The sequence below is a fragment of the Leishmania braziliensis genome, chromosome 11 (assembly GCF_000002845.2).
Source record: "Leishmania braziliensis MHOM/BR/75/M2904 complete genome, chromosome 11".
Lineage (NCBI taxonomy): Eukaryota > Euglenozoa > Kinetoplastea > Trypanosomatida > Trypanosomatidae > Leishmania > Leishmania braziliensis.
In genome coordinates, this window is record NC_009303.2 from 170,651 (window position 1) to 184,794 (window position 14,144).

Consider the following 14,144-nt stretch of genomic DNA (forward strand, 5'->3'; position numbering starts at 1 on the left):
CTCACTGTTCTTCACCTTTACTCCTCCCCTTCTTCTTCAGGTGATTTTACAGCGTCGTGCCCTCTGCTGCGTGTTGCTCTGTCGTTTTTCTTCCCCTTGGCCCATCGGCTCCCCCAACCACACCCACATACAGGCAAGCACGAATACCTCTAGGGATTCAGTGAGAGGACGAAGGGAAAGAGTGAACGTGCAAAGACAGCGGGTGGCAACCTTCAAACACGCACAGGCGCAAACGCAGACGCAGGCTCACACACACACACACACACACACATACGTGCGTGCATGCGCACGGTCCTCCCTCCACCGCCCCCATTTTTTCGTTTGTATTTCCGCTCCTCTTATTCGCGTTGATTTTGATTTCTTTTGTTTCCGTCTGTGTCCTTCCCTCTTACCTTTACTCCCTCACCCCCCCTTTTTTGTTCGTCGCCCTTCCTTTTACTCCCGCGTCTCGTGTGCTTGTCGTGTGTAGGGTCGAAGAGCGCTTGCCTCCTTGTGCCTCTCCTTCTCATTTCCTCGCTCTTATCAGCCCACACCGAGGCACACTCACACAGGCCCGTTCTCCTCTCTTCCTCGCGATTTGGCGACGTATCCAGTTGCTTTGCTATTTTTTTCCTCACCCTTTTCCCGACCCCCCCCTTTTCTTTCGTTTTCAGGTTGACAAGTGCGTGCGAGTAGCGCTTGCGTTGGTGCGTGAAGGAGACCCAACTGAAAACCGTATAGTTTTGACTCTTCCGCGACAACTGACTAATTCCCTTTCGCCGCTAGCCTTGCCGCCGGCTCTGTCACTCACTCATTTTCTTTCTTCAATCGCCGCCGCCCCCCCTATCACGTCCCTCTCTTTGGCTTTATCTCATCATCTCCGCCCTTAGCTGCGAAAAAGCGTGAGCTGGGCACGTGAGCTGGCTTGCTCTTCTTCTTCTGCTTACCAGATCCTCCCTCCGTTTACTGCACCGTTGCTCACCCCAGGAAGTCGATCATTCCCCCAGTCCACCTCTGATTCCCCCCTCCCCCCAAACGGGGCACTTTGGAGGACGTGGAAGGAAACAGTCCCTGCGCGCATAGACGCAGAGATACGCAGACGTGCTTCACGCCAAGACGCACTCAGAAAAAGGCCACTGCAGCAAGACGAGCATCGGAGGCACTTCCGTGCAGCGGGAGGCAAAAGTGTGAGTCCGAGAAAACGACAAGAGAGCGTCGAAAGGCAGAGGAAATTCCGAGAGAAAAGAGGGGGCACCACGCAGAGGACGACACGTCGAAAGTTGGAAAGAACGGGCAAGCGAACGAGCAGAAATTGAGAGTGTAGAGTACACCGCCTCTACTTGACACACACCCACACACCCACACCGTGACTCATTTCACCTGCATTTAGTCTTTCGCCTTCCCGCGCACACACAAGTGCCGACTCAACATAAACGCGAAGGACGCTATCGAGTGCGCTGACGGTGAGGGGAGAATCGCATTTTCATCTCTGTATCCTTATCTTTTCCCCCCGCCCCCCACGTCTCTCTCTCTCTTTCTCTCTCTTACCTACCCACCCACGCCCTCCATCTCAGCCTCCCCTTTCTCTCCTTTTTTGTCCATATTTTTTTCTCCTCTCTCGCTGGTTTCTCTGCCCACTGCCCATTGGACTGTTTTTATATCTCAATCTTCTTGCCTTGTCATCTTGCCCATTGCCCCCCCCCCTCCTCTTCTCTCCCCGGTCTGTCTCTCTGTCCTGCTCACTTACTCACCCTTCCCCCTTCTCCCACCACCCCTCTCCCCACACTTGCGTAGTGCGACTTCTCCCTCGTCGTCCCTTTTTCACTCCTTTTCCCCACTCCCTTTTTTTTCCCTTCTCTCTCGTCTCCCTGTGGGGTGTGCTGCGTCGCCTGTGCGTATTTATTTATTTATTTATTTATTTATTTTCGCGTGTTTTGTTTTACTCCCACTCTCTGTTCTTGGCACGTCGATGCACGTTTGGCGGGGCTAGTCGTGTCGCTGTGAAACTGCTCCCCCCCCCTTGTTCTTCGATTCAAAACGAGGGGGGCTCTTCTCCTTACCTCACACCCGCCCTCACCTCTCTATTTTCCCGTATTCCTGCCTGACACTCAGGTGGAAGCGCACCGCCACGCGGGCAACGCCACACGAACGCAGAGACGCGGATGCACACACGGGTACATTGAATGATACACACCCACACCCTCACACACAGAGCTCAACAACAGTAATTCAGGAGGGACTCACAAACCTAGAGAAACGGTTCAGCTATACGTATCTCGCCGTAATCCTTCACGCTCTTTTCTTCCCTTTTCGTTTACGCATCTCCTCTCCCCCCTTTGACTTCGTTTCTCTGCTTTCTTTGTCTTGCCGCCCTCCCTCCCTTGTTTTATTTTCCCTTCCCTCTGTTCATATTGTTTGCATCCCCCCCTTCTACCTCCCTCTCCCTCAGCTCCGTCTTCCTTCCCCTGCATGCGTGTCAGTGAGCTCGAGTGTGACTGTCTTCTTTTCTTTTTTTTTTTGCTGCTGTCGGTGCGCCTGCGTGCCTTTGCGCTAAAGTGGCCAGTCGTGTGTGGGTGAATGAGCAACCGAAGGTTTTCTTGACTTGTGCTCTCCTCCCTCTTTCTTGCGGCTCGCCTCATCCATCTTCCTGCAGCTCTCCTCGCGCGCGCTGACACGACCTTCTCATCACACGCGTGTGCACCATCGTCTTCCTAGGCGTTCACACAAGAGTCATTCCTCCACATTTTCACCGGTACAGGGGCACTTCTCTGTGAACGTTCTCCTTTCGTTTAGTATATTTTTTGTTGACTTTTTCTTCAGCTTCTCTTTCTTGTATTTTGTCTGCTCTGAGCGCTCGTTCTTTTCTTTCGGCGTTGTGTTGGGGGTGTTCTCTCTCATAACGATTGGGAGTTGGCCATCCAGTGCTCACGCATCTACTGCCCCACTCTCCTCTCCCTACAGGCACACAAGTACGCCTCTTGCCTCCCCCCATTCTACACACACACACACACATACAAACTCACCGTTTACCCAAAAGAGTGCAACATCCCTCCCCCTCCCCCAGCCCAAGCAATCTTCTTCAGTAGAGCCGTGCACACCAGCACTGCAGACATACAGCCGAGCACACGCGTATCCACCACCCCACCCTCATCTACCTCTTCTCTCGCCCTCTTGGCGCTCTTGGGCGTGTTGTTGCACCTTTTTTTTCATTGTTGTCGTTTTCTCGAAGCTCTTACATTTCAGCGCGCGGGCGTGTGTGTCTCTCTGTGTGGCGCTCCGCCTCTCTCTCTCTCTCCCTCTTTCTTGAGGAAAGTCCCTTCACATCCGCAAGACGCAGACAGCGCACCCGCAATCTTTATTTTGGCGCGTGCGCTGGACACTTCGAAACGCACGCCTCCTTTGCACCCACCACCACCATCTCACCACACACTCGCTTGTTCATATTCACGATCGTCGTATCCTCTTCGTTGTTCTTCTCCAACCCCTTTTCTGTACTTCCGCGCCTCCCCTCCTTTGCATCCACTCTCTGCCACCGCAGCTGCCAGCGCTTTCCCCTCTTTTTCTGGCATCCACAACTTCACAACCGCGACTGTGCTTGTCGTCCTGTTCGTGCTCTCGCCCGAATTTTCTGCTGCTTCCCACGTGACAGCGCGACCATCAGCGGAGAGGTGGGGGAACCCTAGGGAAGGTGGAAAAAGGGGACGAGCGATCAGCTCAGGTGAAGAGGGAGTAGGGGTGTGGACAAGCGCTGCCACTTGCCTTCCTTCGCTTAACTGCTCCACCCCCACAAAAGTAAAGGAGCGGCACACGGTATACCGCTGACGTGTGCATCGCGTCATCGAGCTGCGCCCGTTCCTCCTAAACCCCACCGAAGAGAACCGAACGGGGGGATCGACGCACGAGCAGTGCTCGAAAGAGGAGCAAAACTCATTTTATTCCCGTTTCACTCACGTGCAAAACAGCAAAGAACCCCACGCAACCACCACCGTGGTAGGAAGGCGGCAACGCCATACGCACCCGCACCCGCACCTCCGGAAAATACGGCTAGCGGCGCAGTCTTTTTCGTTTCTTCTCTTCCCTCTCTTGTCTCTTTTTGACGGAGCTGACGACTGTCCTTTTTTTCTTAGTCATTTCACAACTCGTGCCCTCCTCTCCCTACCCCGCTCTCTCGCTCATCTCACCTCAGCGTCTTCATCGTGTACAGTGCGCGCGCGTGTGCGTGTATGAGTGCATTTCTGTAGACGAAAGCGAGTTTTGTTTTCTTCTTGAATTTCGCTATTTTTTCTCCCTTTGTTTTGGATTTGATTTTTGTGTGTGGACCTCCTCATCTCCCTTCGCTCTCTCTGTGGAGACGTGTGCCAAGGTAGGCCCCAGCGTGTAGCAGAGCAGGAACGAAAAGGCGGAGGACAAAGTTGCCTCCAGAGGTGAGCAGCGATACGCACACATACACACACACAACGAAGAAAAGGCACGCAAACGCCCACGTAAAAAGAAAGGCCGACCAAACAACAACGAACAAGAAGCGAAGAGGGGACCCATCTGCGCAAGGCGGCAAACAAAGGAGCAGGCGACACGAACGCCTCGACGACGCACAGAGAAAGCTGTACGAAAAAAAACGCGAGGAAAAGTGCGTACTGAGTTTTGACTCAATCAGCCGGCGGACCGAAAAAAAAAAGAAAGAGGAGCGGGAAATATAAAAACTGGCACAAGGCAAAGCGCAAAGCAGCTTTGACGTGTTGCAAACTCCCACCTCCGTCTTTTATTCACCGTTCCGCAGCGGGGGGGGGCTTTGTTCTTCTTTCTTCCGTGCTCCTTTTTTTTTCAGTTTTCATTTTATTCATTACGCCCGTGTGCCTTTGTGGACGCATCGTTTATTTATTTTGTCTCGTTTGTTTTCCCTATTCTGTGCTTCTCTTTCCCCCTTTTCGCGCGTTTGCGAATTCTTGGCTGCTCTTTTTCTCTTGGTTGACCTCGTTTTATCCTCGCGTGAGTGCCATTGTTTTCTTTCAGTTCTTTGTTGTGAATCTGTGTCTCTTCTGTCGCCGCTGCTGCGTTGTCTCTCTCTCTCTGTCTGTGCTCTCCTCCTCGTTAGTTTCGAAAGTATCCGTCAAGGGGTGTTTTGTTCAGACTCGTTCTCGTTCCCACCTCAAACAGAGCCTAAAAAGGAAAGCAACGAAGCCGAGTCAAATCGGAAAACGATAAAACACCCCCTCCCCCACCCACAAGCCATACCGTGTGAGGACCTCTCACAAGGCACGGCTTTGTCGGCGTTTCTGTGCTTCTTCCACTCCCTGTTTCTTCGCTTGTATTCTTTGCTCACTTGCGGTTTCCCTGTCTCGCCGCGTGCTCGTAACAATTCAGTGGTGCTCGAGTTTTTTCTTTTTCTTTTTTTCTTTTTTTTTTTTCTCTCTTTTCTCTTGAACGTGAGCCATACCTCTCACTCTCTTGACCCCCTTTGTCCGATTCGTTTCCTTTTTCCCTCTTCTCCCCTCCTCCTCCATATCACGCACCTTGTCTCTCCCCCCTTGTACGATCTTCGGATCAAGGTTCGTCCCCTGGTCTCACTCTCTCTCTACTCTTCCTGCTTTCTCTCCCCGTCTCTCTCTGCCTATACCTGCATCTGTGTGAGATTTATACTCTGCCACACGCTCCCCTTTTTATTCTTCTCCTCCTTGCCCGCTCCCCCCCAGCTTACTCGGTCACACTCTCTCCCTCATTGTCATCATCACCAGTGCTTCGTCTATCCGAACTTATTTAGCTGACCATCAGAGAAAAAACGAGGAGCACTCACACATCCACACTTGGAATAACATAAGCGAGAGAGAGAGGGAGAGTAACGAGTGGTGGTGGTGGTAGAAAGGGGGTGAAAAAAAAGGGAAACACGTCAAGCCGCGGAGGAGCAGGTGAAAGGGGTGACCCCACGCAGGAAAATAGAAGCAGTGGACCTGTGCATTAAAACACAGTAGGAGGTGAAGAGTTTGCTTTTACATCTGCTTGAAGTGAGCCACTGTGAGCCTCCTCTCCCCCTTCTCCGTGCTGTGGTGGTTCTTCTCTTTCACTTCGATCAGTATTTATACGGTCCTCCGCACCGATTCCCGGCATCCCCCCCCCCCTGAATCGCTGGCAACAGTTGGATCATCATCCTATACCACTCGCTTTCTTTCTAGTGCACCTAGAAGCTCTTTGCCTTCACTTTTCTGCTTGCCTTACTTGTCTTAGCTTTGCAGATAACAACTCCTTCCTGTTCTTTCTCTTCTTGTTTCCTTCCGCGCGCGTCTGTGCTTGCGATTGTGTGTATCACATCACCGCCAACGCTCCTGTTTTTTTTTTTTTTTGGCTAAGAGGACGCGATCACTCTACATTTTTTTATTGTATATATTTGGTCTGTTTTGTTTCATCATCACCTGCTTCTCTGTTTCTTATTTGCTATTCCTTGTTCTCCGCTTTCTTTCATCTCGCTGTCGTCCTCCTCTTCGCTTTTCGTCTCTTCGCTCCTATCAAGGGACGCGCGTGTACACTCCAAGCATATTTTTCCTCTCTCTTTGGGCCGTTTCTTTTCTGTTTTGATTCTTCCTATTTTGTGTAGTTGGCCCATCTCACGGCGTGTGTGTGTGTGTGTGTGTGTGCTTCTAAACAAACAGAGTCGAGGGAAAAGGAAATACAACACAGCGTACAACGAACGTTTCTTATTATCCTGGTTCCCCCTTCCTGTCTCTCGCACTGCCATTTCTCTCTCTCTCTCTCGCCTAGCGCTTATTTCGGCTTTCTGTCTTTTCCACACTTTGACACATTTCTTAAGTTTTTTTTTTTTGTTCTTCACCTCCTCACTTCTGTGTTGGTGCCCCACTCACTCTTTGTGTAGTGTTTGTCTTGTCTTTACTCTCTCTACTCTCTCTACTCTGTGTACTTGTGTGTCGCTCTCTGTCTACATTTCTGTCTCTCTGTTCTCCTGCACCGTCTCTCCTTACTTCGCCGCTTGTTGGAGTGTCGGGGGTGTCGTCGTCGTCGTCGTGCCGTTGTGAGGTCAAAAGGCTGTTCGGTTGTTTTTTCTTTTTTTTTTTGTTTCGTTTTACGGATTTTTTCTCCCTTTTCTTCGCGTTGTTGGTCAGCCCCCTCTTTCTCTGTTTTCGCCCTCCCCCTCCTCCCCCCGGCGCTGTGGATTTCCCCCCGTTATCATTTCTCGTGCCTCTTCCTCCTCCTCCTCCTCTTCCTCCTCCTCCCTCCTCCCTCCTCCCCCCTTCCTCCTCCGCTTCATTCTTTTCACACTTCTGTTTGATTTTCTCGTCTTCCAGCGCTCCTTTTTGTCGGCCACTTCTTCGTTCGTTTTTTTTTCTTTTTTTTTTTTTTTTTTCATTTCCCTCTTGGTTTTCCTCCTCTTCCTCTCTCTTTGGCGCTCACTTTCTCCCTTCTCGCTTGACCCTCTCGTTTGTCTTCCACCATTTTTTTTTTTTTTTGGACGTCCTCTTCATTTTGTTTCTCCGTCAAGTGCGCCACTGTCCCTCATATTCATACAGTGGCAGGAAGGAGGAAAAAAAAAACAGCCACATAGAAGCGACGACGGTGCAGAGAGAAGCAAGTGGTCTCTGCAGTCCACCGCGGCAACCGACCCCCCTCCCCCCATCCACCTCCTCCTAAGCTAACAAGATTCATTAAGACAAGAACAGAAAAGTACTTAGTGGACTGTGTGCTGCTGCGCGTCTGGTGTTCCCGTCGTTGCTTGTCTTTCCATTTTTTTCCTTTTTTATAGTCTTCTAGTTGTCCTCGTTCTCGTTATTCTCTTTCTTTCTCCCCCCCTCTCTCCCCCTATCCTGTGCGCCAATTGCTGCTGCCTTGGTGCCTTTGCTTTCCCCACTACGAGCGCCTCGCCCTGGCATATTCTTATCAACGAAACACATATTTATATATTCCCTTTTCGTGTGTTTGCCTTTTTGGTGAGGATTCATTCGAAGACGCAAACAAGCGAAAGCAACAACAAAAGGGCTCCGACGCACAGACGGACCAAGAGCGAGAGAGAGAGAGACATAAGGAGGTTCCCCCTCTTTTTTATTTTTTTATTTCCCCTGCCTCACTTTCTTCTTCTCGTCTTTAGGTGTTTCGCAGGTTACACACTTGGTGAATCCTTGCAGAGGTCTACATCTCTCTCTCCCTCTTCCTCTCCCTCTCCCTCTCTCTATATTGCCGTTGCTTTTCTCTTTTCTTCTCTTTCCCTTTCACACGCCTGCCTCTCTCCCTACGAGGTGACATTCTTTAATACTGCGTCTTGCCGCATTTTTTCCCCCGTTTCGCTCGCGCTCTGTTTGTTCTCCTGCCGTTGGGTCTCTCTTTCGTTTCTGTAGGTGCACTTCTCGTTTCCTAATTTTCTTTTGTTATTTCGTTTATTCTATTGAGACTGTGACTCTCGCTTTGCGCGCGCGTGTGGCCGTGTGCACGTGTTTCCCTCCAAAGCCATACACACACACACACAAGCAGAACGACCGAAACTCGCTGGCTGCGCCGGTTCATTCGACGCTGTAGATCACTTTTTTTCCCCTTTCGTCCTTTTCTTTTGTTTATCTCCGTTCTGTGTGTATTGACTGTGTGCATTCTTTGCCCTTGCAAATCCCCCCTCCCTCATCACTGTGAGCGTGCCGTGTGTGTGTGTGTGTGTTCTCTCCTCACTCCTCTTTTTCTCCTGTTCTTCCTGTTTTGCCCCTTCTGTGTAGTGCGTGCCATGCAGACATTCTCGTCTTCGTTCTCCCCTTTTTCTATGCAAAACTCCGCGTCTACTGTCACCAACACCCCCCCTGGTACTGCCGCCGCCTCCAGCGCTCAGCGCGTCGCTTCGTTTGCCGCTGTGCGTCTTTCCCAGCTTGCGGAGGTTTCAAGCAACATTCTGACCGACGACATGGGCGACATGCTTAACAGCAGCGACGTCGATGCGACTGTGTTGCCGTGGACCCCGTTCATTTCTTCAGATGTCCTCGGAGAGACTATGGGGGAGCAGCTGCTGCCGTCGCAAAGGGATGCCAAAGAGCAGCACCATCGGAAGCGACAGCAGCAGCAGCAGCAACAGGCACCGTCAAAGGCCTTCATCAGCCTGCCGACTCCTGTACAGTCAAGCCCGATCCCCTTCATCACCAGCATGGACGTTTCTGCCTTCTTTTCAGGTTGTGCCGACGGTGGGACTCCACAGCCCTTCTCGCTGCTGTTGCAGCAGCGTCCCCCGCCATGCATCTCCCAGGGCCTCTCCAATCAATTCAACACAGTGAGTCAGTACACCGCGTCGTCCACTGTCCACGCGCTTGACACGAACAACGCTCCTGCCACTGACTTTCCCCTTGTGGACGCCCGTAGCAGCTTCGCGATGCCGTTGAATGCGTCGTCAGCGAATCAGGCAGATGGGGAAAACCTGAGTCGTGTTGTTTCCTCCACCAGCAACCATGGGAGGGCTTGCGGTGATGGCCGGTCTCGGGCATCGCGTCAGACACACGTACACGGGGGCACTTCGTTTTTCTCCACGTCGCTCTCGTCAAGACCTTCCTCGCCACTGTCGCCATCGCCACCCGCCGCAGAGGAGCACATCAGCGGGTACACCTCCCTCTACCTGCCGACGGCGGCTCCTTCCTTCGCCTGCGACGACGACTACACCCATGCGATGAATGGACAGGTAGCGTTTGTCGAGCAGTTGTGCGAAGGCACCAGTGACCACGATGGTGACGGGAACGGCGAACCGGAGGTGCTAGGCATGTCGTGCGACATGTCTGGAAGTCCTCCGCAGCAATGCCTGCAGCAGTCGGCTTCTCTGGAAGTGAGGTCAGGCAGCTTTGGCGGCCTGTTGGCGGCATCAGGGTCTCAAGCGGTGCTGGGGACGCCGGTCGTTGTCCGTCCATTTACCGAATATGAGGTGGCGGCATCACTGAGCGAGCCGGCGCGACCGGCACCACCGCCTTTGAGCACATTTGAACCACTCAGCACTGCCATGACCTATCCCAATGAGTATTGTGTGTGTGTGGCGGCCAACACCGCCGGTGCTGTCACTGCGCGTGACACGCCTATAGGGAGCAACATCTCAGACGCCAGCATGCACGCTCAGTCCCAGGCATCTTCGGGGAACCTACAGACTCCGCTGATACCATCTCAGGGGATGGTCCTCCACCCACAGCAGCAACAGCAGCCGATTCAGCGCGTGCATCAGCAGCAGCAGCAGCGACTTGGTTTTACCCCGTCTCCGTTGCCGACGCAGATGTGGACTAGCAATGCTCGAGTTGCCAGCGCCGAAGACCTGGCCGCTCTCAGCAGCAGCCAGCATCAGTATCAGCAGCAGCTTCAAGCAAGCGTGCATTCGCAGTCGAGCTCGCTTCAGTACTCTGTCGGGGCTACATCAGGGGCGGCGACGGTCATAGGCCAGGCCTTCTCTAGCAGCGGCACTTACACGACATCACCAGCGCAATCCTTCAGTGCCGCCAACGGCTACTACACAAGGAGCAGCACTCCGCCGTCGGGTGGCCCAGCGCAGATGATTATGTTGCTTCCTTCGTTCAGCGAAAACTCGTTTACAGGTAATTCCACACAAGCGCAACAACAGCAGCAGCAACAGCACCTTTACGCAATGCAGGTGCCGGCTCAGACTCCCCCTACCAGCGAGGGGGCCTCTGCTCCTCTCTGCCCATCCGCTCACGGCAGTGGTGCCGTACAATCCCCATCGATGCAGCCATTAACCTCTACAACAATGTCTGCTGGTGGCGGTGTTGGAGGCGTCACCCTGTTCTACGTAGCTGCACCGGCAGCTTTCGCCGGGTTTCCGCATACAGCGGCATCGTCTCAGGTGAACGCGTCGTCCCCTTCCGGTGTCTCCGGCTACTCCTGCGCCGTCAGCATGGCGCAGACTTCTGCACCAGAGAGACCGGCGCCGAGTTCACACTACGTGACCTTGCCACCTTCTTCTCCAGCGAACAACTCACAATCGCAGCTGCTGCCCCTGCAGGAGTATACGGGGTACCTTGCCTCACAACAGCCTAACGTGGGTATGCCGGCAGTGTCCGAGCAGGCTGCCTTGGCTTCCCTGCACGCCAGGACGTCGTCACCCGTGGGCAAGACTGCTGCAGCGAATCTACCGCACGTGACGAGCATTGAAGCCGCCTCTCTTGGCAGCAAGGCAGCTGGGCCGACGTGCCCTGGTATCCGGTCGGTGGTGTCTTCGACCAACACCGATACATTGCGTAAACAGATCAACGTTCACGGCGCCATGCTGAACGTTTTGCATTATTACCCGTACCACGAGAACTCTCCTCCCGCGCCGACGGCACACATCGTGACAGGGCCCGGGTCAGCCAGCAACAGCACAGTTCTGCAGTCCTTGGGCGGGTCGAGTTGGTCGGCACAGTCTATGAGCAGCAACCTAGAGCGCAACCTGGACGGAAGCCGGAGATCGCTGGACAGTGGAAAGAGCCAGAATACAGCGGAGGTGTTCTCTTGTGCGTTCAGAGGCGACACGTCCACGCTGGAGAACGCACCTGTGCTGCCCATCTTTATTCAAATGTTCCCGTGCGAGCTGCGTGACCGCGTCGGCTTACTGAACCGCGTGATCGAGGCGACGTGCGGGCGTAACGCTGGCCTTGCGCAGAGCTTCGAAACCCGCTCAGAGACCTCCTTCATTGCTCATGTGAGGACCAACAACGTGTGGGAGTTGATCTACAAGCTGCGGTGCCGCGTGCTGATGGACCGGTTTGGCTTCTGGTACGCGGCCGACATTGACCAGTACGTGCGCATGAAGGAGTACTGCGAAGGTGTTAGGCGCCTGCCGCAGCAGACGAGGCACTTCCAGACCGATGGGCTGCCTTGCATGCCGCTCGTTGTGGAGCTCTCTCGCTCAGTGGACCGCGGGCTGGTTGCTGAAAACAATGCACCGCGCTGCTTCGATGAGCTCGTACCGATCGCGGCTGTGGATCGCCATCGTGTCCGTCTGCAAGGGCCGTCGTCGGTGCACAGCGGCCACTCCAGCGCGAGTATGAACGGTATGCTCATGGCCGGTAGCGGCGCCTCTACGGCTGGTGGTACCGTTTTCCTCACCAATGTTGGTGGGGATGGGCGGCCGCTGCATGGAGGGTCTCCAGTTTTACTGACCAACGAGGGTCACATGATGATGATGCCACCGCACATGATGTCAGGCTTGGCGAATGGGAACTATAGGGGTGGGGGCAGCACTAGTGGGAGCTGTGGGCAGGTGATTTATGCGGATCCGCACTTCTTTCCACCGCCCTTCACAAAGTAGCGAAGGCGGGTAGGCAGCGCGCACACCGATACACGGGGGCTGCGTATGCCATGTTTACCTTCGCTGCTCCTCTTGTATCTTTCCCTTTTTTTTCCCTTTTAGGTGAGAGATGTCTATCGCTCTCGCTCTCTCATAGTCTCTCGTGTGTTTCTTCTTCCCCACCCCTCCCTCCCTCCCTTTCTGAGTGTCTGCGTCGGCGCCTACTCGCGGAGGATTTTTTTTTTTTTGCGGTTTGATGCTCGTAAGTGTTATGTGCTGCCTTGCATTCCCCTCCTTCTCCTCTACTCGCCTCTCTCTCTCATTCCACCTCTGTTTCAGTTCCTCCCCCCCTCTTCCCCTCCCCCCTCCCCCCACGTAAGCGGGGTGGGAGAAGAAGGGAATCGGTCGAGAAAGGGGGAAGGCCCGGAGAGAGAGAGAGAGCGACGGGAGGAGGAGGGGGCGAGGCGCACGCGCCTGACTTCCCCTCTTTCTCAGTGGCGTTTCAGATCAGTGGGTATCTAATGTGTGCTTGACGTTCTCCGTTTGATTCCTGTCTCGATGCTTTTTTTTTCTCTCCGTCTCTCGCCTGCTCTGTGCTTTTGCCGCTTTTTGGGCACCCACTGCGGGGTGATTCCTTGTGCTGCAAGTGGGGTAGCCATAGTGCCTGTGCGAGTCCTTCATCGTTCACCTGCAGGCATTTCCCCTCTGTTTACCCTTTACCCATCTCACTGCAGATGTCGTCCCCCCCTTTTCCCCTCTCGTCGAAGGTAATTGTGAAATTTTTTTTATTTTCCTTTGCCAGTTCTGACCCCCTCTTTCGCACCTCTCTCTCTCTCCCTCTCGAGTCCCCTATTTTTCTCCTCCTTCATTTCAACCTTGCGTGATTTCGTTATTGTTGTGCTCATCATTTTCTCTTCGATCCCCTGTCACCATCCCCCCCCCTCTCTTACGTCCTTGTTGCCTCTTCTGCTCTCTTGCTCTCTTTGTTTTTGATATTTCCAAATTTCCCCTTCACCATGTGAGTATCGGTATAGGACTCAATACCGAGGCTGATTCTGCTTCGAGCTGGTGTGTGCATGTGACATTGTTCTGTTTCTCTTCTTATGTATTTCGCTTTTATTCGTTGCAGCTGAATACCGGGGAGGGGGAGGTGTAAGAGCACCTCTCCTCCTCCCCCTCTGGATGCTTCTCGGTGCACGTCTGTCTTTCTCCTTTCTTATGCTACGCTTCCTTCCGGTCATGCGCGAGTGCGCCAGTGCGTTGTCAGCATGCTGTTGATCGCGTTCGGCTGTGTGAGTCTTTTCCTCTCTGCGCGAGCGGCTTTCTACATCGAACTCATCGTCACACGGTTCTGCGTGTTTTGAAGTACGTGAGCATGTATATGAATTCCTAGATGCATGCATGCAGATGTGCAGATGTGTTTTGTGCATGCCCAGGCGTGTGAGGTGTTCACTTCGGCTGCTCCCCTACGCCCAGATTCTTCATCTTTGTTTTGCACCGTTGCACCGAAGGAAAGCGCAATAAAGTGTGTGTGTGTGTGTTGTCGTGACAGGCGCACTTTGCGTCTCTTTTTTTTTTGTTTCTCTTCTATCCCACCCCGTGTTGTCCTTTTCTTGTGTGCTTGTGCGCCTCTTTGCTGGTGCACATCCTCTTGCCCGATCACCTTCTCAGCATACGCTATCAGGGCGAGGGGAAGAGGGGCGACACAAGCACGACGCCCATCAGCGTGACCACTGCATCCTCCTCTATTTTCCCACTCTTCCCCGCTACATTTGCTTCCCCTCTTTTCGGTTATTTATGTCACTGCGTATCTTCGCTTACGTGGCTGCGCTCTCCTTTCTCTTGTCGTTGTTGCTTGCTCTCTGCTTTTCAGCTTTGCTCCATCGATTTTTTTTGCCCCTTTGAGTCTTCTGTTTCCTCATCTGAGTCGCAGAGT

At 53.3% G+C, this 14,144-nt stretch overlaps 1 protein-coding gene across 1 annotated transcript; it reads left to right on the top strand.

Moving 5' to 3' along the window:
* Positions 1-8,863: 8,863 nt before the first annotated feature.
* Positions 8,864-12,229, top strand: LBRM_11_0390 (conserved hypothetical protein; the record flags this gene model as incomplete). Its single annotated transcript, XM_003722914.1, has 1 exon — positions 8,864-12,229. One exon carries the CDS (start codon positions 8,864-8,866, stop codon positions 12,227-12,229), a length of 3,366 nt encoding a protein of 1,121 aa, XP_003722962.1.
* Positions 12,230-14,144: the final 1,915 nt, after the last annotated feature.